The sequence below is a fragment of the Microcaecilia unicolor genome, chromosome 2 (assembly GCF_901765095.1).
Source record: "Microcaecilia unicolor chromosome 2, aMicUni1.1, whole genome shotgun sequence".
Taxonomy (NCBI): Eukaryota; Metazoa; Chordata; class Amphibia; order Gymnophiona; family Siphonopidae; genus Microcaecilia; species Microcaecilia unicolor.
Window position 1 is genome coordinate 249,047,564 of NC_044032.1, and position 26,819 is coordinate 249,074,382.

Genomic DNA, 26,819 nt, shown 5'->3' on the forward strand with positions numbered 1-26,819 from the left:
TTGAAACCACTGGGAAGCTAGGGAACATTGAGCTGATCTCATATGTAGACGTGCCATGGGTGTTACATGAACTGTGGAGGCCATGTGCCCCAGAAGTCTCAACATCTGCCAAGCCGTGACCTGCCGAGACGCTCAAACCGTGGACACCAAGGACAGAAGGTTGTCCGCCCTTGCCTTGGGGAGATAAGCTCGAGCTGTCTGAGTGTTCAGCAGAGTTCCAATGAATTCCAATTTTTGGACTGGGGTGAGATGAGACTTGGGGATAATTTATGACGAACCCCAGTAGCTCCAGCACCTGAATAGTCATTCGCCTGGACTCCAGAGCACCTTCCTTTGAGGTGCTCTTCACCAGCCAATCGTCGAGATAAGGGAACACATGCACTCCCAGTCTGCTTAGCGATACTGCGACTACAGCTGGGCATTTTGTAAACACTCTGGGCGCAGATGCCATGCCAAAAGGCAGTACACGGTACTGAAAATGCTGTGTTCCCAGTCGAAATCGAAGATCCTTTGATACTTCCAGCTCACAGGAAGTATCAAAGGATGCCTACACACACATTTCACATTCAGAGCGCATAGCCAATCGTTTTCCTGAATCATGGGAAGAAGGGTGTATAGGGAAACCATTCTGAACTTTTCTCGGATAAGGAATTTGTTCAGGGCCCTTAGGTCTAGGATGGGATGCATCCCCCCCCCCCCCCCCCCCCCGTTTTCTTTTGCACAAGGAAGTACCTGGAATAGAATCCCTGCCCTTCTTCCCCTGGTGGAACGGGTTTGACCGCTTGGGCCTGTAGAAGGGCGGAGAGTTCCTCTGCAAGTACCTGCTTGTGCTGGGAGCTGCAGGACTGAGCTCCTGGAGGGCAATTTGGAGGCTTGGATTCCAGATTGAGGGTGTTTCCTAACCGGACAATTTGAAGAACCCACCGGTTGGAGGTTATAAGAGGCCACCTTTGGTGAAAAAACATTAACCTCCCCCCAAACCGGCAAGTCGCCGGTATGGACACGTTTACTGAGGCTATGCTGAACTGGTGCCAGTCAAAAGCCAGTCCCTTGCTTTTGCTGGGGAGCTGCAGTGGCCTTAGGCACACGCTGTTGACGAGAATGAGCGCGCTGGGACTGAGCCTGGCCAGGCTGCCGAGAAGCAGGAGTGTACCTATGCCTAGCATAGGAATAGGGCGCACTCCTCTTCCCTCAAAAAAACCTCCTAGGTGAGGAGGTAGTAAGCAGAAGACGCCCAGCGGGAGAGAGAATCCATAGCATCATTGTGCTAGATCTGGTCAACTAGATCCTCTACTTTCTCACCAAAAAGGTTATCTCCCCCCCCCCCCCCCCGGCAAGAAACATCAGCCATCTGCTGCTGGACCGAATGATCCAGGTCAGAGACACGCAGCCATGAGAGTCTGCGCATCACTATACCTTGGGCAGTGATCCTAGATGCTACATCAAAAGTGTCGAACGTACCCCTGGCCAGGAATTTGACACGCCTTCTGCTGCCTGACCACCTGGCAAAAAGGCTCGGCCTGCTCCGGAGGAAGTGCATCAACCAAGCTGGACAGCTGCCTCACCGAGTTCCGCAAGTGGATGCTCGTGAACAGCTGGTAAGATTGAATTTTGGCGGCGAGCATAATGGCCTGATACGTTTTTCTCCCAAAAGAATCAAGAGTCCTAGCTTCCCTGCTGGGGGCGCCGAGGCATAGTCCCTAGTACTCTTGGCTCTCTTGAGGGCGGAGTCCATCACCATGGAATTGTGGGGTAACTGAGACCTCATCAATCCAGGTTCACCGTGGATCCGATACTGAGATTCAGTTTTCTTCGGGATCACGAGGCCAGACAGAGGGAACGACCAGTTCCGCATAAGGACTTCCTTCAGTACCTTATGTAGAGGAGCCATCACAGCCTCTTTAGATGGAGAAGGATAATCCAGGACCTCGAGCATCTCAGCCCTGGGCTCATCCTCAACCTCCATAGGGAAAGGAATAGCCGTAGGCATTTCCTGGACAAAAGACGAAAAGGACAGACTCTCCAGAGGAGATAAGTCTCCTTTCAGGTGGATGGGAAGGTTCAGAGGGAATCCCATACGACTCATCAGAAGAAAATTACCTGGGATCTTCCTTTGACTCCCACGAACACTCCTCTTCAGTATTGGATAAGACCTCTCTCAGGGCACTCCGAGCTGAGTCTCCTTTCTGGTAGAGGGGAAGGGTCAAAGGGAATCCCAAAGGACTCGTCAGAAGAAAAGTACCTGGGGTCTTCCTCTGATTCCCATGAACACTCCTCTTCAGTACTGGATAAGACCTCCCTCAGGGAAGACAGAGCCTGCCTCGACACTGAGGAATGATGTCCTCGATGGCGATGTTGAGAAGTTGATGCCCGTCTAGACTGCGGTGAAGCTTCCTCCACCGACATCGAAGAGGAGTCAACCTGGGTGGTAGCAGACATCGATGCCGCAGGCGGCACTGAAGCCAGGGACCTCTCCGCAGGGAAAGGGCCAGACGCCACCGCAGCCAGCGACACAGAAGGCTCATGCACCCCCGACACCAAAGCACACTTGCGCAGAAATCCCTCCAGAAGCTCTGGAAGCAGGGCCCGGATGCATTCGTTGAGAGCCGCCATTGGAAAATGCTGCGGGGTCGGTGGAGCAGCCGGTGGCAGAATCTGTCGAGGCTCGGAAGGAGGTATTGGGCTGCCACAAGATCGACGCATCGGCACCTCCTGTATAGAGGGGGAGCGGTCCTCTCGATGCCGACGCTTCTCGGGTGCCAACTCTCTCGACTCCCCGGAGCTCCCAGCACCATGTCGAAGGAGAACGATGACTGTGCTTCTTAGCCTTCGCTCAACGCCCATCATCGAGACTCCTCGGTACCAATGAGGAGGACGTGGAATCCTCACGTCTCCTCGGGGCCGGGTCTGACGAAAGTCGATCCTGGGGGGCATGCATAACAGGAGGCCTCGAGGCAGGTGGAGACCCACTCGACGCCTCACTGCTCCCAGCATGTGGTGGTCTCGGGGCAGCCATTACCTCTCCTCCCGACATCGATGCTCCTGTCGATGTCGAAGGACCGGACCAAGCCCCAAAAAGCTTTTCTCGTTGGGCTTCTCAAGATGCTTGTGTCCGTTTCTTCATACGAAGCCACAGACTACAAGCGGCTGGGCTATGGTCGGGCCCAAGGCACTGGATACACCAGGCATGGGTATCGGTACCTGAGATGGTCCAATTGCACCAAGTACAACGTTTGAAGCCGCTGGGTGTCCTCGATGACATGGATGGAAAAACGGCTTCGGCAAAATCAAACGACGCAATTGTGCCAAAAAAGCGAAGGGCACAACAAGGGAGAAGGCCGGCCGCGTCGAAAAAGAAAGTAACTTAAAAACAGGTCAAAAACTAAAAGAAACTACGGTAATTTTTTAAGAAAATGACAAAAAAGTCGTCAGACTAGTTCCTGGGCCCAAAAAAACGAGATCAGAAAAAAGCCTGTTACCTCGTTGCAGACGAAAAAGAACTAAGGGGCACGCTCATGCGACGGGTGGGAAGTTGTCCACGCATGCGCGGTGCACGTGATTCACGCACCAGAAGACTCTGGGCAAAACTTTTTATTTTTGCCTCAAAAATTTGCTCCATTTCCTGGGCCGACGCGGAAGTCAACCCACATGTGAGAACAAGCAGCCTGCTTGTCCTCGGAGAATAATCACTAGACTCAAGATTGTGAAAGTGATCTTTCAGAAGTAGAGAACATCCAAGGTAGATTTTTTTTTCCATCTCCAAAAGAACAAGGGGCCCAAGTTTCATTCCAAGAGATGGATACATGGCAGACTAGCTGACTTACTCCTGGGGGGAGGGGGGAAGAGGACTTTCTGTATGCCCATTCTATGTCCCTAAGGATCCCCAACTCTGATCCTGCAATATCAATGTTCAGGGGCCAACCTTGACATTCCTGAATTTGCCCAACAGCATAATCACACGTCCTCTTAGTTTCCAGGAAGGACATAAGTTCTACACGGTTTACATAGAAGAGAATGTACAATTAAAGATGTCCAGTCACACAATTCAAACAAAACTAATACATCATAATCCTTACTATAAAAACTTCTCAAACAGTCACATTTTCCAAAATAAAATAAGGCCTTAGACTACCTAATCATGGAAGGAAGCTCATTCCATAATTTAGTACCTGAAGAAAAAAAAAACAGAGGAGGTTTAAAGAACTTTTTTTTTTATATTTAATAGAGGAAGAAAAGGAGGGGACTGAAGAACTCTCTTATATCTAATAGACTATTAGATATAAGAAAGTTCTTCAGTCCCCTCCTTTTCTTCCTCTATTAAATGTAACACCAAAGTGTCTCAAACACCTGACATTATTAGGATTAGGAAAAATGATCAAGACTGCATATATTTGTGGTATTACGCCATGCAATATCTTAAAAATAGTCGTACCAGCTTAGAAAGCCCGCCCTGTTTTCTATCGTCTTGTATTGTACCTCAAGAAAACTGGCACTAGAACAGCTACACACAATACTAACACATTGCATCTTTCTGTTCTGCCCAAGCAGGCCTGACCCTGGACAGGCATATCAAGGCTCATGTTAGAGCCATAGAAGCTTAACCACTTGTCAACAAAAGAAGCACTTTCAATATATCAGTGTGGTAGCAAAACTGTGGAAACCAAGTCACATTTTTCCTATGCAACTTTCATCACAACGAGAGAGAAAATAGCAACTTGCTTTGGAGGAAAAAGCCTCTGTATGCCTACAGTCCAACTTTGTTTACACTTTAAGAATCACAGAACCGCAATCTTCATCGGCTCTTTAAAAAAAAAAAAAAACCTCCAGCATTTGTATTGCTTCAATTCTCCTCGTCAATTATCTTTTTTATTTTTATATTCATTTTTCATGATTCTGTATTTTTAAAAAATTGTATAGCACTTTTCTTTTAAGTCCACTTCCAACAGTGTCCCGTTTCGCCTGTCTCTATTAGGCTTCTTCAAGGAATGTCATTGTGCCATTTTTCCTTTCTTACTAAATGCAATCTGTTACTAGGGATTCCCAGTTGTTATGGCTCCATATCCTACTTGTCCTTGGAAAAAAGCAAAGCTGCTTACCTCTAAACAGATGTTCTGAGAATAGCTTGAGTTGACTTCTCCTAGTAACACTTTGATAAGATATAAGCTGGTCCCATGCATTCACAGTGATGACTGAGTCTCCTACATGTGTGATGCACCACAGTCTAGACGGCTGTTAGAACTCTGTTTATATTTTCTCCAGCCTGGGCACTGTTGTATACCATCACCCACTTGTAAAGGCCGATATCCTGTTGTTGAAGAACCCAGGTAAGCCCTTTGTTGTAGCTGTCACTAGCACAGCTCTACCACAGGACCCAGATAAGACTGATTTTAAAAGCTACACACAGAGCCTTTCTACAGAACAGGCCCTGCAAGTAAGAGCAGCCTCTCTAATTCCTGCCCTCCCCCTGCTGAAAGTAACTTCTAGGAGTCTGATCAGCTTCCCCTTGTATCTCTATAGTACCTACTTGTCACGAAGCCAGAAAAAGCCCAGTTGATCCAGCCTCCAATGAGAATCATGGGAAGGACATTAGTTAGGTTCCCCTTCATCATATCCATGACCATGGAAGGATCTGTAACAAACGAAAGGGTGAGACAAGAAGAAAGGACAAGGGCAGCATAAATAATATTTGCAGAGAATGAGCATACCAGAGTGAGCTCACCAATTACAGACGTGATTGTCTCTCCCCTTATTCTCCCCACCCCGTATCTTCTCTCATCACTCACCTGTCATTGGATTCTTTGGGATTACCTTTCTTTTTGTCTTCTTGAAAAAGCCAGTCTCTGCATCATTGAAGTAATGTTTCCGCATGACGAAAGACTGTTGGGGGAAGGGGGTGCAGCAAGAGACAGGAGTAAGAGGATGAGGAAGCCAAAGGTAAAGTGAAAATGAGAGATGGAGTCAAATGCAAAAGGGGGATTGAGAGGGAAAGAAAGAAAAACAAAAGGCAGAAGACATTAAAGATCCAAAAGGACACTAGCACTGCTTTGAAAATATATCCACTGGCACTTTTTATTTTTTTAAAAGGAACTTTAATTCTTCAGGGTCCAACAATGAGGATAGGTGGCAGAGCGTTAACTTCATATTACACACATTACCAAAATCTGCAATAGGACAGACATCCCTGATGGTATGGATAACATGAGGAAGAACCTAGTGAAGTTTGAATAATGGCCTGGAATTTAGCAACTCAGATTTAATGCTAAAAGAAGGCAGGGTCATGCATCTGAGTTGCAAAAACCTGAGGGAATGGTACAGTTTAAGGGGTGAAGAAGTTTTGTGCATTAAAGAGCTGGACTTGGGTGTGGGTGGCCAAACAGGTAGAAGTGATGGCAAAAACTAGAAGGATGCTCGGTTGCATACAAAGAAGAATGGCCAGTAGGAAGGAGGTGATGATGCCCCTATATAAGACTCTGATAACACCCCATTTAGAATACTGTATACCAGCAGTTCCCAAACTGTGTGCGGTGGCATCCCTAAGAGATTGCTGTGGCATATCCTGACCTCCCTCCCGCCGTCACAATCCAGCATTGCTCTCTACTTTTCCCTCCCGCAGGTCCAGAATCTGCCGCTTCCTCCTTCTTCCCCCACCGCCGCTGCAGTGCTTGCAGCTTACGTTTTCGGACCATCCACAATTTACACAGGCACTGTGGGGACTTCCTCTGCCGCGTCCGGCCCTCACAACAGGAAGTTACATCAGAGAGGGCTGGACGCGGCAGAGAGAAGTCCCCACAGTGCCTGTGTGAATTAGTGCCTGTGTGAATTGCAGACAGCTTGAAAATGCATGTAAGCTGCAAGCACTGCAGAGGCGGCAGGGGAAGGAGGAAGAAGCAGCAATCCTGGACCTGCAGGAAGGAAGGTAGCAAGCAATGCTGGATTTGGGGAAGGGAGATGTGTGCTGGACTTATAGGAGGAAGGGGGTCTGCAGGGAAGGGAGATGTGTACTGGACTTATGGGAAGAGAGGGGCTGCAGGGAATCGTGTACTGGACTTTCTGGGACGAGGGGGTCTGCAGGGAATGGAGAGGTATGCTGGAGAGGAGGGGGCTGCAGGAAAAGGGAGACCTATGTGGCCGGAGGGGGGGGGGGGGGGGAGTGTGCCACAAACAATTGCTTGGACACTAAGGGTGCCGTGAACTGAAAAAGTTAGGGAACCACTGCTGTATACAATTCTAAAGACCACACCTTCAGAAAGATAAACAGTATAGAGTTGGTCCAAAGAGCAGCTACTAAAATGGTCAATGGTTTTCATCATAAAGCCTATGGGGACATAAGAATAGCCATACTGGGTCAGACCAATGGTCCCTCTAGCCCAGTATATTGCTTCCAGCTGTGGCAAATCTAGGTCACAAGTACCTGGCAGAACCCAAATAGCAGCTCCATGCTACCAAACCCAGGGCAAGCAGTGGCTTCCCCCATGTCTCTCTCAATAGCAGACTATGGATTTTTTCTTCCAGGAACTTGTCCAAGCTTTTTTTTAAACCCAGATACATACAGCCATTGCCACATCCTCCGGCAATGAGTTCCAGAGCTTAACTATTCTTTGCATGAAAAAATAATTTATCCTATGTGTTTTAAAATTATCTCCATGTAATTTCATTGAATGTCCCCTAGTCTTTTTACTTTTTGAAAGTATGAAAAAGATAGTCATTTTTACCCATTCTACACCGCTCAGGATTTTATAGACCTCAATCATACTCCCCCCTCAGCCATCCCTATTCCAAGCTGGAGCCCTAACCTCTTTAGCCTTTCCTGATATGGGAGGAGTTCCATCATTTGGGTTGCTCTTCTTTGAAACGTTTCTAATTCTGCTTTATCTTGAGATACGGCAATCAGAATTGAACGCAATACTCAAGGTGAGGTCACACCATGGAGAAATACAGAGGCATTATTTATTTATTTATAGCATTTATACCCCGATCTTTCCCGTATTCCTGGTCTTATTTTGCACCCCTTTCCTTATAATTCCTAGCATCCTGTTTTTTTGTGTTTTTTTTTTGCTGCCGTCACACACTGGGCAGATTTCAGCATATTGTCTACAATGACACCTAGACCTTTTTTTTTTTGAGAGCTGACTCCTAAAGGTGGACCCCAGCATCAGGTAACTAGGATTCGGATTATTCTTCCCAATGTGCATCACTTTCCATTTGTCCACATTAAATTTTATCTGCCATTTGGTTGCTCAGTTTCCTGAGGTCTTCTTTCAATTTTTCACAATCTGAATGTTTTTACTACTTTAAATTTGCAGATGATGCAAAACTGTTCAATCACTTCGCTCGTGGTTCCCTTTTCCAGATCATTTATAAATATGTTAAATAGCACCGGTCCCAGTACAGATCCCTGCAGCATTCCACTATTTACCCTCCATTGAGAAAAATGGTCATTTAACCCCTACCCTCTGTTTTCTGTCCAATAGCCAATTCCTAATCCATAGAAGGACATTGCCTCCTATCCCATGACTTTTTAATTTTCTCAGGAGTCTCTCATGAGGAACTTTGTCAAAAGCTTTCTGAAAATTCAGATACACTGCATCAACCGGCTCACCTTTATCCACGTTTATTTGCGCCTTCAAAGAAATGAAGCAAATTGGTGAGGCAAGTCTTCTCTTGGCTGAACCCATGCTGACTCTGTCCCATTAATACATGTTTGTCTATGTGTTCTGTAATTTTATTACAGATCTCAATATGTATACTTCTGAAAGAAAGTGGAAGAGGGGATATCTGGTATAGACATTTAAATTCCTCCATGGCACAACTGCACAAGAAGTGCGCCTCTTTCAATTGAAAGGAAGCTCTGGGATGAGGGAGCACAGGATGAAGGTGAAAAAGGGATAAACTTAGGAGTAACCTGAGGAAATACTTCATAGAAAGGGTGGTAAATTTGTGGAATGGCCTCCTGGAGGTGGTGGAAACAAACTATCTGAATTCAAGAAAGCTTGGGACAATTACACAGGATCTCTAAGGGAGAGGAAGGGATAGTAGATGGCATGGATGGGCAGACTGGATAGGCCAAATGGTCTTATCTGACTTCATTTTTCTGCGTTTCTAGGTTCTTAACCTCTGTCAAGGGACCACCTGCAGGTTCTGACTCAGGGATTATACTTCACTTGAGCCAAAAACAGGCCATCCAAAGCAGCAGCAGGCACCCCATTTCTTAAGTTAGCCATTAAAACCCCTCACGCAGATTTTGACTGTGATCTTTATTTCCTTAAAATATTGGCTTGCTACACTTACCTCCCACATGTCAGATTCTGAAAATGTTTGGGGAGGGGGGGTGAAAGTTCTGCACAAACTATTCCAACTGTTGGCAGATAAGAACCTCACTACAGGAAAGAGGAATTCAACAGACATTCCAGTACTAAGAACATAAGAGATGTCCTACTGGGTCAGACCAAGGGTCCATCTAGCCCAGAATTTTGTTTCCATGTAATTTTCCATACCAAAGCAATTGTTACTCCGGACGTGAGCCCTTAAGCCAAGGCCTACGGTAGACCAAACAGGCCCTACCGCACCACCCCAGCCACCAAGCCCCGCACACACACCACAGCCAACAGGTACCACCAGAAAGTGGGAGCTATTAGAGCATTCAGGCGGGCCTCACGACCAATCGGGAACCCACTCATGCAGAGTCCAAGCAAGCGGGCCTCACGGCCGACCAGGAACCGAATCACACTCTGGGAACGGAGAAAGAACAAGGGTTCCCCACGGAACTGGGCCACAAGCAGTGCACACAGTGCAGGGTAGAGAGACAAAGGAAGGGGTGAGAGGCAGAAGCCTCTAAAGGTATACAAGGCTATGCCACAGGGCGAACAAGAGTACAGGAAGTCCCAGAAAGAAACACTCTAGGCTTGTACCACACAGCACTCAAAGAAAAAAGGAACCAATGATAGAAATACACTCTAGGCTGCACCACTCAGCACACAGGGAAAGGGGAAGCCACTCAAGGAAAAAGGAAACCAACTATAGGAATACTCTCTAGGCTGAACCATTCAGCACACAAGGGAACTAGGCTGTACCTACAGCATACAATGATACAGGAAGCCCCACAAGGGAACACACTCGGCTGACTAAACAGCACACAAAGGAAAAGGGAGAGCTTCCTAAGTAATGCACAAAGCTGGCCCCACAACACCCCAAGGGGAAAAAGGGAACTGCTAAAGAGAAAAACAGGGCAGTGCTACTCAACAGCAAGGATAAGGGGAAGTGTAAGCAAACAGAGGAAGCTGCCTTGACACACACAGACCAGAAAAGGAATGCTGCTCCCCGGAAACAGGAGGCAAATATAGCAAAGAACTAAAACAAACAGGAGCAAAATACAAGGACAGGGGGAGGCAGAACCATAGGGAGCAGAAGCTCAGCACAACAAAGGGAACACAGACAGAAAGCTAAACAAACAAACTGAAACAACTCAAGACACAAGCTTACCCTAGAGCGCACAACATTAGAGCAGGAGAAAGCAAACCAGGTGTGGGGAAGTGAGACAAATCAGGCTCATGCTGGGAACACCCAGCACACACACAGAATAAACAAGCACGAGGAGAAAGACTAAACTCCAACGTGAACACAAGCGCCCGAGCGCAGGCTGGCTTCAGCTGAGCAAACAAAGCAATCAACGCTAAAGCAATGATTGCAGGGGAAAGGCAGGCTTAAATGGATCAGGCTTCTGACATCTGCTGGCTCAGCCCCTGACAAGCCAATCAGGAGTCCCAAACATTCCCCGGCCTATCCAGCAGAATCATAACAGCAATGTAGTTAGAATACTCATGTATTATAACTAAATCAATTTTATTATGGTTGAAGTGTTAAAGTGAAAAAGAAAAGTCTGAAAAAAATTGAACAGAAAAGGTACAAAATTCTTATACCTAAAGACCAATGAGGAGGTGAGTGCATAAACCTTACTGGTTTAAAAGTCTGTTTAGTAAGTGGCACCACTGAGGTCTATGGTATATTTGAAGTATATGGGAGGTAGTTTATGTACTGGGTTAACAAGAGCCTCCTAAAAGATTGTTGCACTTATTGTTTGGTATTATTACTGAAATAATTCACAAGCAGCAGCAGTGGTGGAAATTACTGCTATTTGTAAGGTGTTAAGAAAACATGTAATTAACTGTGAGCTAGCTGGTATAATGTATCTGATTTTCAGAAGGCACTAAGAAGGGGGAAGATACCAAAATTCCTCAATAACTGATGTACGAGAACATGGTAGGTTTTGTGCAAGTGAAAATAAATGACAACGTAGAAGAGACAGACTAAAGGATTAGTAAAATGGAATAGAGAGGAGGAAAGAGTGGGTAGCTTTCAAGGTCCTTCTTTAGAAGGTATACTGCAAATGATTTGTGGGATAAACCTTGTTTTAAGGTTTAGATTTGTCACTCAATGTGTGAAAGCTCTTTCTGAAATGATAAATAGTAGTAGTAGTACTAAAAGCTGTTTACAAGATCCTCTCTAGTTCTAGCAAGAATTAGACTTGTGATTAAAATCTATTTTAGATCCATTGGTCTAGGTTAATAATAAACCAACGTCTAATTTTCAATTCTTCACAAAGCTGGGGGGGGGGGGGTTGTTTTTGTTTTTAATTAGAGTTCAGCGAGTTTGTGGAAAAGAATGGCCTGCTGGAATGCGCCAAACTGTTTTTTTTTTGTCTGGGCCACAGAACACAGACTGCTTTGTTGGTGGTGTAGGATGTAGTGTTAAGATGTATAAAGGGATACACAGTAGGTTGCTAATGCTTGCTCTCTACTCAGCCTTTGATGTAGTGAATATTGAGGTGTTAGTGCTGTGAATTGAAAAGGGGAAGGAACTACTGTATCCATTTTGACCGAGAGATCATCTATTGTAATAGTGAATCAGGTTAGGTCCAAACTGCTGGTGTGTGGTGCCACAGGGATCTTGTCTCTCTCTCCTTAGTTTATAACTTGCCGAGCAAGTTGCTTTGTCAGATGGGCTATAAAGGATTGATCTATGCTGAAAATACTCAGCAGTTCCATTGAGAAGAGATTAAGAGAAGACTTGAGGTGGCTCAATCAGGGTAGGTGTAGGATTGCACATTAGCTGTTGTGTAATAACCAGCTCCTGAACACTGAAAACAGAACTAATGTGGAAAATAGATTGAAGCTCTTTAAATGTGGAATTTTTCTTGATGTTGAGACTTATTCTGTTGCTGAGAAAGTTAGAGATTTAGGAGGTCATCTTGGATTCCAAATTTTCTATAGAGCCACATGTTTCACAAGTGGTGTAGTCTGGTTTTCATAAATTGAAATTAGCAAGAAAGCTCCATTTTTTGTTAGATGTGAATTTGCTTAAGACAACGAATCAAGTTTCCTCTTTCACAGTTAGATTACTTTAATGGTTTGTATTAGGGTGACCATAGACCAGTAACAAATTGTGAAGAATGCAACTGCAAAGCTAGTTATGGGAATACCAAGATGGACCCAAGCACCCCACTTTATTGAGTGCTCTCAGTTGGTTATCACTGAATGTCACTTTAATGGTCCTGACTGTGGCTTTTCAGATGTTACATATGAAGATCCCCTTTGTTTAGAGGAAAAATTGGTTGGTCTGTTCCAGTATTTTTGATACTTTTGTAAGCGATATTACAAAAGGGCTGCTGGGTAAGGTTTGCCTTTCTAGACAATATGAAAATCTGGAAGGTGGAGAAATCTTGCAAAGTCTGAAGAACTGGGTAAAGTTTTGCAGCTAAAAAGATATAGGGCACTGTTTACTAAGCCGCGTTATAGGCGCGATAGCGTCTTTAACAAGCGTTAACCATGTACACACATTAACTGTGTATGTGCCTACACTATCCCTATAGGCACCTACATGGTTTGCACGTGCTCTAATTGTGTGTTAAAAACTAATGCGCCTTAGTACACAGGGCCCATAATGTTAAAAAAAAAAAAGGGGTCTTGCAATTGGGCTGCAAACACTCAAGGAGTGGTATGGTATAGGGTAGTGCTTCTCAGCCCCGTTAGTCAGGTTTTCAGGATATCCACAATGAATAGGCATGACATAGATTTGCCTGCACTGCCTCCTTGGTATGAAGGTCTCTCTCATTCATATTCATTGTGGATATACTGAAAACCTAAAGAAATACATATATAGATATTTTGGTGGGACAGATAGCTGCAATGACATTTATTGAATGTTAATGCTAGGCCGTTTGATATGCATCCAGTATCGTATGACAAAATATCTTTTTAATTTGTAAATGATTTTGGATGACTTTTTTAAATAAAATAATTTACATTAAAAAATTATGATATAAGAAAACTTTCATTGCAAACTGGTTAACTGGTTCAGAGACTGGAAATAACAGAACTAAAATTGTCAGCTTTCCCAATGGACAAAGATAGTGGGACTGAAAGGTTTAATATATTCATTAATGATATGGAAAAGGAATCAACAAGTGAGGTGGTCAAATTTGGAGATAAAAACAAAATTATTCAAAGTTGTTAAAACACGACAGGATTAAGGAACTACAGCAGACCCCTGGGAAAAATAAGATGCTAATGAGAAAAAGTTTCCAAGTGATACACATAAGGGAAAAATAATCCTAAAAATTATAGGAACACAAGGCTGGGTTTCATATCTGAGTCACCACCATGTAGAAAAGGCTCTTGGCGTCACTGTGACAGTTTCTTAATAGTCTCAGCTCAGGGAATGGTAGTGGTTAAAGAAGCAAATGGAAAAATTATACCTTGTCCGCTAATTTTCTTTCCTTTAGTCCTACCAGTCAGTAGTTGTGTCCAGCAGCTAGCACAGTGTTTCCCCAAGTCCGATCCTGGAGTACCCCTTGCCAGTCAGGTTTTCAGGATAGCCACAATGATTATGCAAGAACTTGATTTGCATACACTGCCTCCATTATATGCAAATCTTTCATACATATTCATTGTGGATATCCTGAAAACCTAAGTGGCAAGGGGTACTCCAGGACAAGATTTGGGAAACACTGAGCTAGCGGATACAGACAGAAAAAAACAAAGTAGTTCCTCAGTTTTTTCTGTCTCTAGCAGGTGTCACAGCATGCAGGTCTGGGCTACATTGCTAGTTCTTCAGCTTGATATGGTTAGTGCTATCACAGCCCTGCCTGTGCTACTCTGTCTCCACTGTCACAGTCTTCTCAACAGTATGTTACTGCCTGTTCTTTATTACCTTCCAGTGCCAGATACTGCCTTCGGTATTGTGGCAGGCATATTTCCTGAGGTAAAGGTGCTGCATTGAACGTTGATGGAAGGAAGGAAAGGACTCACAGTCAACAAAAGGGAAAGCACTTCTCGCTCTACTGAGAACCAGCCATGAAATGGATCAGGAGCCAGCCTCAGACCTGCTTCCCTAGTCTAAGAACCTTTCACCTTAAAAAAAATCATTTTTGGAAAAATAGGGCAGGTAGAATCCATGAGGAAAGGGAAGTGGAAGTATTGAAGTATTTCCTCAATGTATTTTTTTAAAATAAGGATTCCTTCAAGTCATGAAATATATTAGCTCTACACGATCTCCCCCAAGGCAATGTATGCATGGTGCGACACCCGCTAGAGAAAGAGAAAATACTGGATTCCTGCACCTACTCAGTGCTCTTACAGGGTGAAGTACGAGGAACTACAGTGTTTCTCTGTCTTACATCTCTGCCAGTCGACAGACAGAACTACCCACATGTCTGAACTGGTCTGGTAAGGATGTTATGGAAAGATTACTGCAACTTTAGGAACGAAGAAAACATAAAATATTAAGTGAAATCTAATTCGAATACATCAGCCCCATGGAAACCTGAATGTGGAGTTCCCCAAGGATCACCACTATCACCGACTCTCTTTAATCTTATGACACCTTTGGCCAAATCCCTACCTAACCAAGGCCTCAATCCATACATATACGAAATGATGTCACAATCTACATACATCCCGTTCAAACATGATCTAAATGAAATCACCAATAACATCAACCACAGCTTCCAAATCATGAACTCATGGGCGGTTGCATTTCAATTAAAACAATGCCGAAAAAACACAATGTCTCATCCTCTCATCACAATATAATATAAGTAAATCCACTACTATAACCACACCAAACTTCTCCCTCCCTGTTGCAGATAGCTTGAAAATCCTTGGAGTCACCATTGACTGAACCCTTACATTGGAAAACCATGCGAAGAACAAAACAAAGAAAATGTTCCACTCAATGTGGAAACTGAAGAGAGTAAAACCTTTCTTCCCAAGGGACATATTTCGCAGACTGGTACAATCATTGGTGCTAAGTCACCTGGACTACTGCAATGCACTCTACGCTGGCTGTAAAGAACAAATCATCAAAAAACTTCAGACAGCCCAAAACACTGCAGCCAGACTTATATTTGGTAAAACAAAATACAAAAGTGCCACACCATTAAGAGAAAAACTGCACTGGCTCCCACTTAGGGAACATATTACATTCAAGGTCTGTACCCTGATTCATAAAATTATCTATGGAGATGCCCCGGTCTACATGTCAGACCTTATTGACTTACCACCCAGGAACACCAAAAGATCTTCACGCACATTCCTAAATCTTCACTTCCCCAGTTGCAAAGGACTAAAATATAAATTAACACATGCATCCAGTTTTTCCTACATAGGAACGCAGCTTTGGAATGCATTACTACTCAATATGAAAAAAAAATGAGCGACTTAACTTTCGGAAATCACTGAAGACCTCTCTCTTCAATAAAACATACCACAACGATCCATCACTTGAACTCTAGTGCATTACTGCTTTAACTGTTATTACATCTCATTATACCTAATGCTTTAACCCGCTATGTTACTCATGTTCTTATGTAATTAGTAATTGTTATCTTTACTCTGCTATAGCGATTGCCAGGGCGGAAAACTGTAAGGCACATTGAGCCTGCAAATAGATGGGAAAATGTGGTACAAATGCAACAAACACATAAATAAATAAATAAAATGAGGAATATCATATGTTTCCATGGATCTATGGTGAAACTGCACCTTAAGTATTGTGTATAGTTCTGACCGATACATCTAAAAAATAGTGAGCTAGAAGAGGTACAAAGATGATGTAATGACTTCCTTCCACAGAAAAGCTAAACGGGTTTGGGTTCCTTCTTGTAAACTGGGAAGGTGGTAAATAATCTTTATAAAATCATGAGTAGAGTAGAACAGGTACCTAAGGAGAAAGAGTGGGAACAGAATCAGGCTCTTCAAAAACCAGTACGTTTTTTCTAGCAAAAAAGGTGCCAGTACTCAAATGCTAGGCCATCCTTCAGGGGTGGGGTGATCACTGAGAGACCCACCCCACAATAGCAAGGCCCCCTGCAACCAGTCAAAGAATCTATGATAAGGCAGAATGTGTGTGTAGAGCCTGAGATCTTTCATTAAAACTTGGGGACCACGGGTCAATTTTAGCAGACAATAGAAAAGGTGCCAGTACTCAGTACCCCCTCAAAAACCCTGTCAAAAATGGACCAAGGACACTGAATATGGATCACAAATGTAATAAAAACTGATTCAACACAGTACCATGTTTTGAAACTAAAAGTGCCTTCTTCAGGAGTCTCGGTAAAACGTCTGGTAATATTTATCTTTAGAAAAGGATCTTTAATAAGTAAAACGCTGTCTTTAAAAAGACTGTTAGATGTTGCAAGTAATATCGCTTCTGGACACTGCTGTAAGGCTACAAAAATCCTTTTCTGAAGATAAAGATTGCCAGACACGTTTTAGCAAGACTCCAGAAGGCGGCACTTTTAGTGCCGAAACACCATATTGAGTCAATTTTTATTACATTTGTGATCCATATTCAGCGTCCTTGGTCTGTTTATGAAGAGCACAATTCTGTTCCCACTCTGTTTCTCACTTTAGACTCTCTGTGGGATATTTGTGTTCATTCCACTGCCACAGATTATCTGCACAGGTACATAAGGAACTGTTTTTTTTAAATCCTTTTAAATATCAAAGATCCATTAAGATTAGGAGCCTCACCAAACCCATTAGGTAACACATTTAAAACAGTATTTTGCCAGAAGATCTGGTCAATTCAGTTAGCATATTTGGGTTTGAAAGAAATTTAGGCATGTTCTTGGAGTACAAGTCCATAAACCATTAGCCATGTGGACTTGAGCAAGCTATAACTTATATTTAGGTGTATGCAACAAGAACCATCTATTGTTTGGGATGCTGCTAGCCCGCTATGACCTGCACTGGCCTCCATCAGACAGGATGCTGAACTTAATGGATCTCTGGTCTGACCCAGCAAGCACAAGCTGTGTTACCAGGCTATTTAGGTCACAGTGTTGGGATACTGCAGTATTGCTAAGAACCTACTAGAGGTTGCCTTTGATAGGAAGAGAGCTTGGAGATGAAGCAACCTTTCTGATGTAGCACTCACTGCCAACCTATGCGCCTCTATACCATCTGACCTGCCATCTCATTTTGGCAGAGACGGTTGGGAGGCGGGGCTAGTGCTGGGCAGACTTATACTGTCTGTGCCAGGGCTGTTGGTTGGGAGGCGGGGATAGTGCTGGGCAGACTTATACGGTCTGTGCCAGAGACGGTGGTGGGAGGCGGGGATAGTACTGGGCGGACTTATATGGTCTGTGCCCTGAAAAAGACAGGTACAAATCAAGGTAAGGTATACACAAAAAACTAGCACATATGAGTTTATCTTGTTGGGCAGACTGGATGGACCATGCAGGTTTTTTTCTGCCGTCATCTACTATGTTACTATCTCACTAGTATGAAGACAATGACCACCTTCTCCTTTGAATAATGTGTCATATGAGACATTATTCTGTGTCTGTTCACCTAAACCACCATAAAAATAGCCCCCACCCCCATTTCCCTTGTTTGACTTGTTCTGTTTATGTGAAGTGTTAATTGTAGCTATTATTATTTATAAGGTTATTCTTATTTAGATTTGCTCACACCTTTTTCAGTAGTAGCTCAAGGTGAGTTACATTCAGGTACACTGGATATTTCTCTGTCCCAGGAGGGCTCACAATCTAAGTTTGTACCTGTGGCAATGGAGGGTTAATGGAGAGTTATGTTAAACTCTACCTGCTGTACACAATTTTGGGCGATTTTTTTTTTTAATGAAAAGAGTTAAATGAATCCCAAATAAATTATATAAGTATTTTTAACAGTATGTTTTGTTCTGTGGTTAACATTGTATTCTATATAGTAACTGGCCTGGAACTAAGAAATAAGAAATGAAATGGGAGGTATAAATAAAATAGATATTACTTGAATCCAATCAGCAGTTGTGCTGCTAACACCTTTACTGGTCGGGATTCCAAACACACACTATCTTTTTAGTAAAGAAGTATTTCGGAAAGATTCCTTGGAGTTGAAAAAGGCAAATGCCTAGGGGAGGCTAGTTTGTTGGTTTGGGTCATTTGCTCCTCACCTGTCGTGGGATGTATTTACCGCTCTCCCTCAACACCCGACTCCGTAGTAAGACTTGGCTACAAAAGAAAGAAGAATATGTGATTGTACAACACAGTGAGGGGAGAAGGGCTCCTGACACCTGCTCACACTCTGGCCTTTTCTCTGGAGTAGCCGCTTCAGATTACCTATCAGGGCCCCAAACCCCACTGAGTTGGCGACTACTTCAACTGAGCTCGGGACTATACCTATCAGACACCTGCTCCCGCTCCGGCCTCTTTTCGCTGTGCAACAGCTGCGTCACGTAGTGCCGGATCAGGCCCACATGGAATGTGATGAAGACGATGGGCAGCACCACCCAGAGCCGGATACTAGAATCCAGCAACAGCTCCGGCCCCGCCATCTCCCGCAACGTCTCTGACGTCAGACCTGCCCTCTCGTCTCTTTATCTCAGGTCTTGAAGTCACAGAAAATGTTCTGTAAAGTGCGGGTCAGGGCAGGGGAAAAAGTGCCCCAAGTTACAGCGCAGAGTCCGGAAGCAGTCAGCACTGAGCGGAACTGACGTATGGGTGAGCATTGTGGGATTATAGCCACTTAACCTGCTGCTTTCCCGGCATTAAACCTCCTTGATAATAGCAATTCACAAGGAACTTCTGCCGGGAAATTATCAAGGAGGTTAGATTTAACCTCATTGGAAATTATAGATGTTTACTCTGTCAAATTCTAGGGATTGTGGGAGTTGTAGTTTCCTGTGAGTGGTGCGAGAAGAGCAAACGTGAGAGAGACGGGTAGCCTGTATTTTGTTTTCTGTACGCATCTCGTTATTTAATCTCTTCAAGGTATGTTTGCTGACCAATATCGATTTCATTTAAGAATGTCCGTTATTCAATACGTTTATTAAGTGAATATGTTAATTTATATCTTTTTCAGGTTCAGTGCACTATTGTGGTAGCCGTTCCTCTAGCGATACACCCGGAAGAAAAGACAAGCCTCAGCATGTATTGGAATGAAATCAGGATTGACAACACCAGAGTCTAATGGCCCGGAGCTAGCTTCTTAGATTATGCATGTAAATTTGTCTGTTGTTACTTAGAACCAGCTTCAAAACAGGGGCGGTGCAGTTCAGATGACAAGGATTTTAGACATACTGAATCCGGCTTTCAGACTAATCAAAATGTTTAGTAGGTGTAGTTGGTTAAGAAAGAAATTAATTTGCTGAGCTTGGTTATCCTGAAACTCAGTCTCACACTCATTTGTAATTCTTAGAAATGGATCTGAGCACCCCTTGTTTAAAGAAATGCAAGCTAGGATCTTTGCATACTTGCTTTTAGACAGGCTTGCCAAGTTACTCAGTTCCAGATGGGGTTTTGTTTTGTTTTTTTGGCCAGTCCAGGATTTCTGACAACTCTACTTTCTGGGACTAATGGGTAGAATCTGCCAAGTTACCTAGTTCTAGGAAAGAGACTTTCTAGCCAGTCCTGGTTTTGAATATACATTTCCAGTGCAGTGTGATATTTGAAGTCCTTGGTTCTCTTGCAAACATGATAGTTGCTTGCAATCCAAGACAGGGCTCCCTCTTGGAAATGGGTAACCAGGAAGCTCTGTCTTTGGGATATAAGTTTAAGCCAGGACTTGACAAAAAAGGCTGTGTTCTGGAACTGGGTTAAATGGTAGCTTGTTTTAGGTCACTAATGCACCGATTTTAAAATCCTGCAAAGAGATTATAAAATTGGTAGTTGATTTTCAAAAGGAAACTCGTAATTTCCCTTACCAAATTCAGAGCAGGCAAAGACTACAGAGATACCAAGTTACCCAGCTCCATGCTGGAGATTTTGGGACTGTTCTGAATTTCTGACCACCCTTGTACATTATGGAACTTTCAGCACTGATTTCAATAGACTGGATCAGGCACTACAAATCCCACAGTGCTTTGTGATGTAAGTTCAAAATCAGGACTAGCCAAAATGTCTCCAGCCTTAAACTAGATAACTTGGCATCTATAGGACTAGTCCTGCTTTTGTATTTGTGTGATAAAATCATAAGAACGTAACCATACTGGGACAGACCAAAGGTCAATCAAGCCCAGTAACCTGCTTCCAGTAGTGGCCAATCCTGGTCACAAGTACGTGCCCAGAACAGTAACACAGATTTTATGCTGCTTATCCTAGAAATAAACAGTGGATTTTCCCAAGTCCATCTTAATAATATCTTATGGGCTTTTCTTTTAGGAAATTATCCAAACCTTTTTTAAACCCTGCTAAACTTACTGGTTTTACCACATTCTCTGACAAAGAATTTCAGAGTTTAATTACACGTTGAGTGAACAAATATTTTCTCCAGCTTGTTTTAAATTTACTACTTAATAGCTTCATTGCGTGCCCCCTAGTCCTAGTATTTTTTGGAAAGAGTAAACAAGCGATTCATGTCTACCCAGTGCACTTTTTCTAGTGAAAAAGGTGCCGGTACTCAAATGCTAGGCCACCCTTCAGGGGTGGGGGTATTCACTGAGGGACCCTCCCCACAATAGCCAGGCCCCCTGCAACCAGTCACAGAACCTATGACAAGGCAGAATTGGTGTGTAGAGCCTGAGCTCTTTCATTAAAACTTGGGGACCATGGGTCAATTTTAGCAGCCCTCAAAAAAAGCCCTGTGTCTACCTGTTCCGGTCCATGCAGCATTTCATATATCTCTATCGTATCTCCAGCATTCTCCATGCTGAAGTACCCTAGTCACTTAAGCCTTTCCTCATAGGGAAGTCGTCCCATCCCCTTTATCATTTTCATCATCATCACCCTTCTCTGTACCTTTTCTAATTCCTCTTTATCTTTTTTGAGATGCAGTGACCAGAATTACACAGTTTTGAGGTGTGGTTGTACTATGAAGTGGTACAAAGGCATTATAACATTCTCATTTTTGTTTTCCACTCCTTCCTTAATAATTCCTAACATTCAATTTACTTTTTTAGATGTGGCTGCACACTGATAGATAGCATCAATAATGACACCTAGATCCTTTTCTTGGGTGGTGACCCCTAATGTGGAATCTTGCATCATGTAGCTATAGTTTTTATTCCTCTTTCCCACATGCATCAATTTGCACTTGCTGACATTAAACGTCTTCTGCCATATGCCCAGTCTCTTAAGGTCCTTTTGCAATTTTTTACAGTCCTCTTGTGATTTAACAACTTTTAATAATTTTGCGTCATCAGCAAATTAGTCACCTCATTAGTTATATCCATCTCTAGATCATTTGTAAATATGTTAAAAAGCAGTGGTCCCAACATTGACCCCTGGGGAACCCCACTATCTACCATTCTCCATTGAGAATACTGACCATTTAACCCTACTCTCTGTTTTCTATCTTTTGACCCACAATAGGACATTACCTCCTATTCCATGATTTTCTAATTTCCTCTGGAGTCTTTCATGAGGTACTTTGTCACGTGCCTTTTGAAAATCCAGATACACAATATTGACCAGCTCACTTTTATCTATGTATTTATTTACTCCTTCAAAGAAGTATAGTAGATTGGTGAAGCAAGATTTCCGTTGACTAAATCCATTTTGGCTTTGTCTCATTAATCCATGCTTATGTATATGCTCTGTAAATTTTGTTCTTTATAATAATATTTACCATTTTGCCCAGCACCGATGTCAGGTTCACCAGTGTATAATTTTATGGATCACCTTTGGAACCCTTTTTAACAATTGGCTTTACAGTGGCCACCCTCCAATAAGATAAAATTTACATATTATTAACAATAGCTCTGCAAGTTCGTTTTTCAATTCTATCAGTATTCTGGGATATATACCATCTAGCCAGGCAATTTGCTACTCTTCAAATTGCCCCATTACATCTTTCAGGTTTACAGAGATTTGTTTGCTTCTCTGACTCATCAGCATTGAATACCATTTCTGGCACTGGTATCTCTCCCACATCTACCTTCACTGATCCCCAACCACCATTCCCTCTAAGCTGAGCAGGTGTCCTTGAACTCTATTGCTACTGGAAGGGGGTGGTGCTTCAGTATTATGTTTTCAATCTCTAGGGACAGGCAGCTTCCCTGGAGTCCTACAGAACTTGCCTGTCCCTCAGTGTAGAAAATATGATAGTGACAGGACTGGAGCTTGGCTTATAGGGAACAATGCCCCCAACATTATCTTCAGCAGCAAAAGGTATATATTCTGGTTCATAATATTCATACTTTTACCCATAAAGTGGCAGTAGTCTTCAATTGCTTTCAAAATTGTTCTTTCTTGTTTTTGTCAGTGGGGATGGGCTGAGTCAACAGTGGTTTCCCACACTGTGCATGTTGCTATTGTAGCATGTGCTTTTGACAGTAGAAAGAATTAAGGTAGACCATCTTATACAGTCTCCAGTTTTTCTCCAGATGTGTTCTCCTTTATGTTACTGATTTATTTTTCTTGCATACAACCCCCAGCTGCTACCCCCAAGAGACAGTTGCAGAAGACCCAAAGCCATACGTGAAACTTTTCCCTGCAGGAGCACTAGCAGGGAGGAGAGAAAGCAATGGAGACTGGCCAGGTGCAGAAGAAAGTGCTGGAATATGAGAAGTTTATCAATGAGGTGTTACAGCGAGACTTGAGGTAGGATGAACAGCAGATGGATCCTTCTTATATTGTCACTTCTAGGTCATTGGTTTCAGGGCAGACACAGTATTCCCCCCCCCCCCCCCCCCCCCCCACACACACACACCCTCCAAAGTTTGTTGCTGTACTTTGTATCATCTTCTTTTTTTCCTTTATCTTTCTGTTCTTGTTTTTTCTTTAGCAAAGTTGTGGAACAGAGGGATGAGGTTTATAAGACAATAGCTGAGTACGTGCAGCTGAAGAATACCATTGAGCGCTTACAGGTAAGTATGCCATTTAGCTCATAGTTTGCTTTTGAACTGCTGACTGTTGTTCTCGGTCATATTCATGAAAACTAATCCAGACTTGGATAAGAACCAACCAAGTCTGGTATTTTTCCTTCAAATAGCTTTTGACGTTCAGTGATGATGAATTCTTCTGCAAATTAGCTGTACAGAACCATGCAATTGAGATGACACAACCTTTTATGTTATGTGATTGGTGTATGATTGATATTTAAATTGGTTGGATTGTTTTTTTGTTTCTTGTATGACAGGTATATTTATTTTCTTTCCTATTTTTAATGGAGTTCTTAGTTCTGTTCTGTTTTGTTTTATTGTATTATTTGCTTTTGTAAACAGTTCTGATTTGCTGTGCAATAAGTGATGGTATAGTAAACAAACGATAAACCGGAGCCCCCAGAATCAGTCAGCGGGTATTTACTATTTCACCCTGTGCTCAAGAGGATAGAGAGTTGATATATTTCTCCTATACTAATAGGAATGTCTTTTTGTGCTTAAGACAGTTGACCTACAGTTTATTCCATTAACATCAAAGCACGAAGTTTATTTCATCAGGTCCAAAAGAAAGGGGATCAGCCACCTTCCGAACTCCTAAAATAGTTTTCTTATCCACAACCCTTGCTTTGCACAGAAACTGTCAGTTCCCCCTGCCATGCATTGCAAAGACCCCACCATAATCCAACAGGAAGCCGGGAGAAAGTGGTATGGGGAATTGAAGGATTCGATCCAAATAAGAGGTCAGGGACAAAAGTCTGAACCGAGTACATATCCAAAAAGCATGGACAAAAGAGTTATCTACTAGATTACATTTCAGGCATATGGGAGAGTCCACCTTCCCCAATTTAAATAGTTATGGATGAGTAAGAAAGACCCTATGTAAAATGAGAAATTGACATTTTCTATGATGAGCGTGCTTACAATGAGGCTTGGGATCTTAGCAATTAAGGAATGAAAATCTAGAGAATCGGGGACGCTATAGATTTCTTATCTCGCTCAAAGGTCTAGGATAAATGTGTGACAAAAAAATATGTAACATGGAAACTGAAAGGCAATGAGGCATATTTTCAAAGCACTTTGGGAGGCTAAGTTCCATAGGTTTCTATGGAACTTTGGGAGGCTAAGTGCTTTGAAAATGAGCCTCAATGTGTGCTAGCCATAAGCAGAAGGTCCTAGATTCATTGAGGTCCCAAGGGCCTCCAAATCCAAAGTTGATACGTGGAGGGGCATTTTCAAAAGGGACGTCCAAGTTTTGATGAGGACGTCCTCGCAAAACGTCCCGATCCAGGGGCGGGGAAACCCATGTTTTCGAAACACGATGGACGTCCATCTTTCATTTCGATAATACGGTCAGGGACGTCCAAATCCTGAAATTTGGTCGTCCCTAGACTTGGTCGTTTCTGATTTTCGGTTATAATCGAAACCAAGGGCGTCCATCTCAGAAACGACCAAATGCAAGCCATTTGGTCGTGGGAGGAGCCAGCATTTTGCACTGGTCCCCCTGACATGCCAAGGCACCAACCAGGCACCCTAGGGGGCACTGCAGTGGACTTCATAAATTGCTCCCAGGTACATAGCTCCCTTACCTTGTGTGCTGAGTCCCCCAAAACCCACTACCCACAGCTGTACACCATTACTATAGCCCTTACGGGTGAAGAGGGGAACCTAGATGTGGGTACAGTGGGTTTCTGGTGGGTTTTGGAGGGCTCGCTGTTTCCTCCACAAACATAGCAGGTAGGGGGATATGGGCCTGGGTCCACCTGCCTAAAGTGCACTGCACCCACTTAAACTGCTCCAGGGACCTGCAGACTGCTGTGATGGAGCTGAGTATGACATCTGAGGCTGGCACAAAATATTTTGAAAGATAATTTTTGAGGGTAGGAGGGTTTAGTGACCACTGGGGGAGTAACGGGAGGGCATCCTCGATTCTCTCCGGTGGTCATTTCAGGCACCTTTTTGTGACTTAGTTGCAAGAAAAACACAACCAGGTAAAGTTGTCCAATTGTTCATCAGGGATGTCCTTGTTTCTTTCGATTATGGGTTGAGGACAGCCAAGTGTTAGGCACGCCCAAGTCCCGCCTTTGGTATGGCTCCGACACGCCCCCCTTGCACTTTGGCCGTCCCTGCAACAGAAAGCAGTTGGGGATGTCCAAAATCGGCTTTCGATTATACAGATTTGGACGACTCTGGGAGAAGGACATCGATCTAACGATTTGTGTCGAAAGATGGGCGTCCTTCTCTTTTGAAAATGAGCCCAATAGTGTGCGAGCTGCTAGTATGCATAGATGTCAAGCACCCAAGTCAGTGCCGCCACCCCCCCCCCCCCCCTTGATCTAAAGGCTTTAAACCTCCTCAATCTCCCAATACATGATACAAGGAGTGTATCCCCAAGGTGTTCCACTGGCAAAAGACCAGATTATCTCTACCAGGGCTAAAGGCAGCGTTACCACATATAGGGAGCAAATCCAAAATATCAGCAGAGACAATCCCCCTCCCACAGACGGGTAAGATCCCGCCAGAGAACAGAGGATACTAGTTGTTACAACTGGCAGAATAAGAGAAGAAGGTGAATAGAGTAAACAAGATGCTACGAGTAGAAAAAATTGCGCTCTAGTGCTAAGGGTGTATGATCAGACTGATCTAAAATCCAATTACTCAGGTGGTGTAATAAACAAGCCTGATTATAGCGTTTGAGATAAGGCAAGCCCAATCCACCCAAGCGCCAAGGCCCCAAAAGCTGCCTAAATGGAGTCTTAGGCTTCATCCCACCCCAACAGAACTTAGTCAAAAGCCATTGCAATTTCTGAAGGTCCTTTTTCAAAAGACATAATGGTAGTATCTGTAAGAGATATAGCCAACGGGGGAATTCCGCCATGCGGAATAACTGAATCCTACCATGGAGACTAAGTGGGAGATGATGCCATCCGGACAAGGTATGAGAGGTAAATTGCAATAATTGGGGTTTCCTCTTATTTAACATGCAGGAATTGCTAGCACGGCTTTGTAAAAGAAGCCCTAAATTTGGAATTCTGTTCCAAAAAAACATTTCATTGGGAGAGTACTTATTTTCCCAGGAGCTGAGGAAAGTCTACTTTTCTTACCTTAGCTTTTAATTGTTGAGAAATGGCCTCTTTGGAAGTTTAGTTGTGTTGATTTTATTATATTTGTTTAAAATTTTATCTTGTATTTTGTACTCTTTATGTTTTACATGTTATTATTTATGTTTTATTGAGTTTTATACATTTTATGATTATGATGTATGTATTGTTAACCATCTGGAGCCATTCTGAATGGGTACTAAATATCTATATATATAAAAGGCAACCCCAACGTTCTGAAGCCTCCACGGAAGTTGAGGCGCCCGAGATATCCGGTGTGCCCTGGAGTGTCTGCACCGCCCTCGCGTCAAAACGTCATGACGCGTCAAAACGTCATAACGTCGAGGGCGGAGCTATTGACACTCGAGGGCCGAAACGGCCCACAGCGAACAAGGCAAGTAGCTT

General features: G+C 43.5%; 2 protein-coding genes across 3 annotated transcripts in view; one reads left to right on the plus strand and one right to left on the minus strand.

Moving 5' to 3' along the window:
* Window positions 1-18,852, minus strand: part of LOC115463416 (ER membrane protein complex subunit 3-like) — a 45,825-nt gene extending 26,973 nt beyond the window's left edge. The window contains exons 1-4 of the mRNA XM_030193885.1: window positions 18,677-18,852; window positions 18,451-18,508; window positions 5,784-5,877; window positions 5,525-5,629 (exon numbers count right to left, since the gene is read on the minus strand). Coding sequence (XP_030049745.1) covers window positions 5,525-5,629; window positions 5,784-5,877; window positions 18,451-18,508; window positions 18,677-18,831 — 412 coding nt within the window. The 5' untranslated portion in view covers window positions 18,832-18,852. The remainder of the gene's footprint in view (window positions 1-5,524; window positions 5,630-5,783; window positions 5,878-18,450; window positions 18,509-18,676) is intronic.
* A 57-nt stretch (window positions 18,853-18,909) lies between these two features.
* Window positions 18,910-26,819, plus strand: part of UXT (ubiquitously expressed prefoldin like chaperone) — a 33,227-nt gene continuing 25,317 nt past the window's right edge. The window contains exons 1-4 of one of the 2 annotated variants that reach the window (XM_030193887.1): window positions 18,910-18,997; window positions 19,359-19,497; window positions 22,870-23,035; window positions 23,220-23,301. In XM_030193887.1, coding sequence (XP_030049747.1) covers window positions 22,959-23,035; window positions 23,220-23,301 — 159 coding nt within the window. In that variant the 5' untranslated portion in view covers window positions 18,910-18,997; window positions 19,359-19,497; window positions 22,870-22,958. The other variant, XM_030193886.1, reaches the window with a different exon arrangement.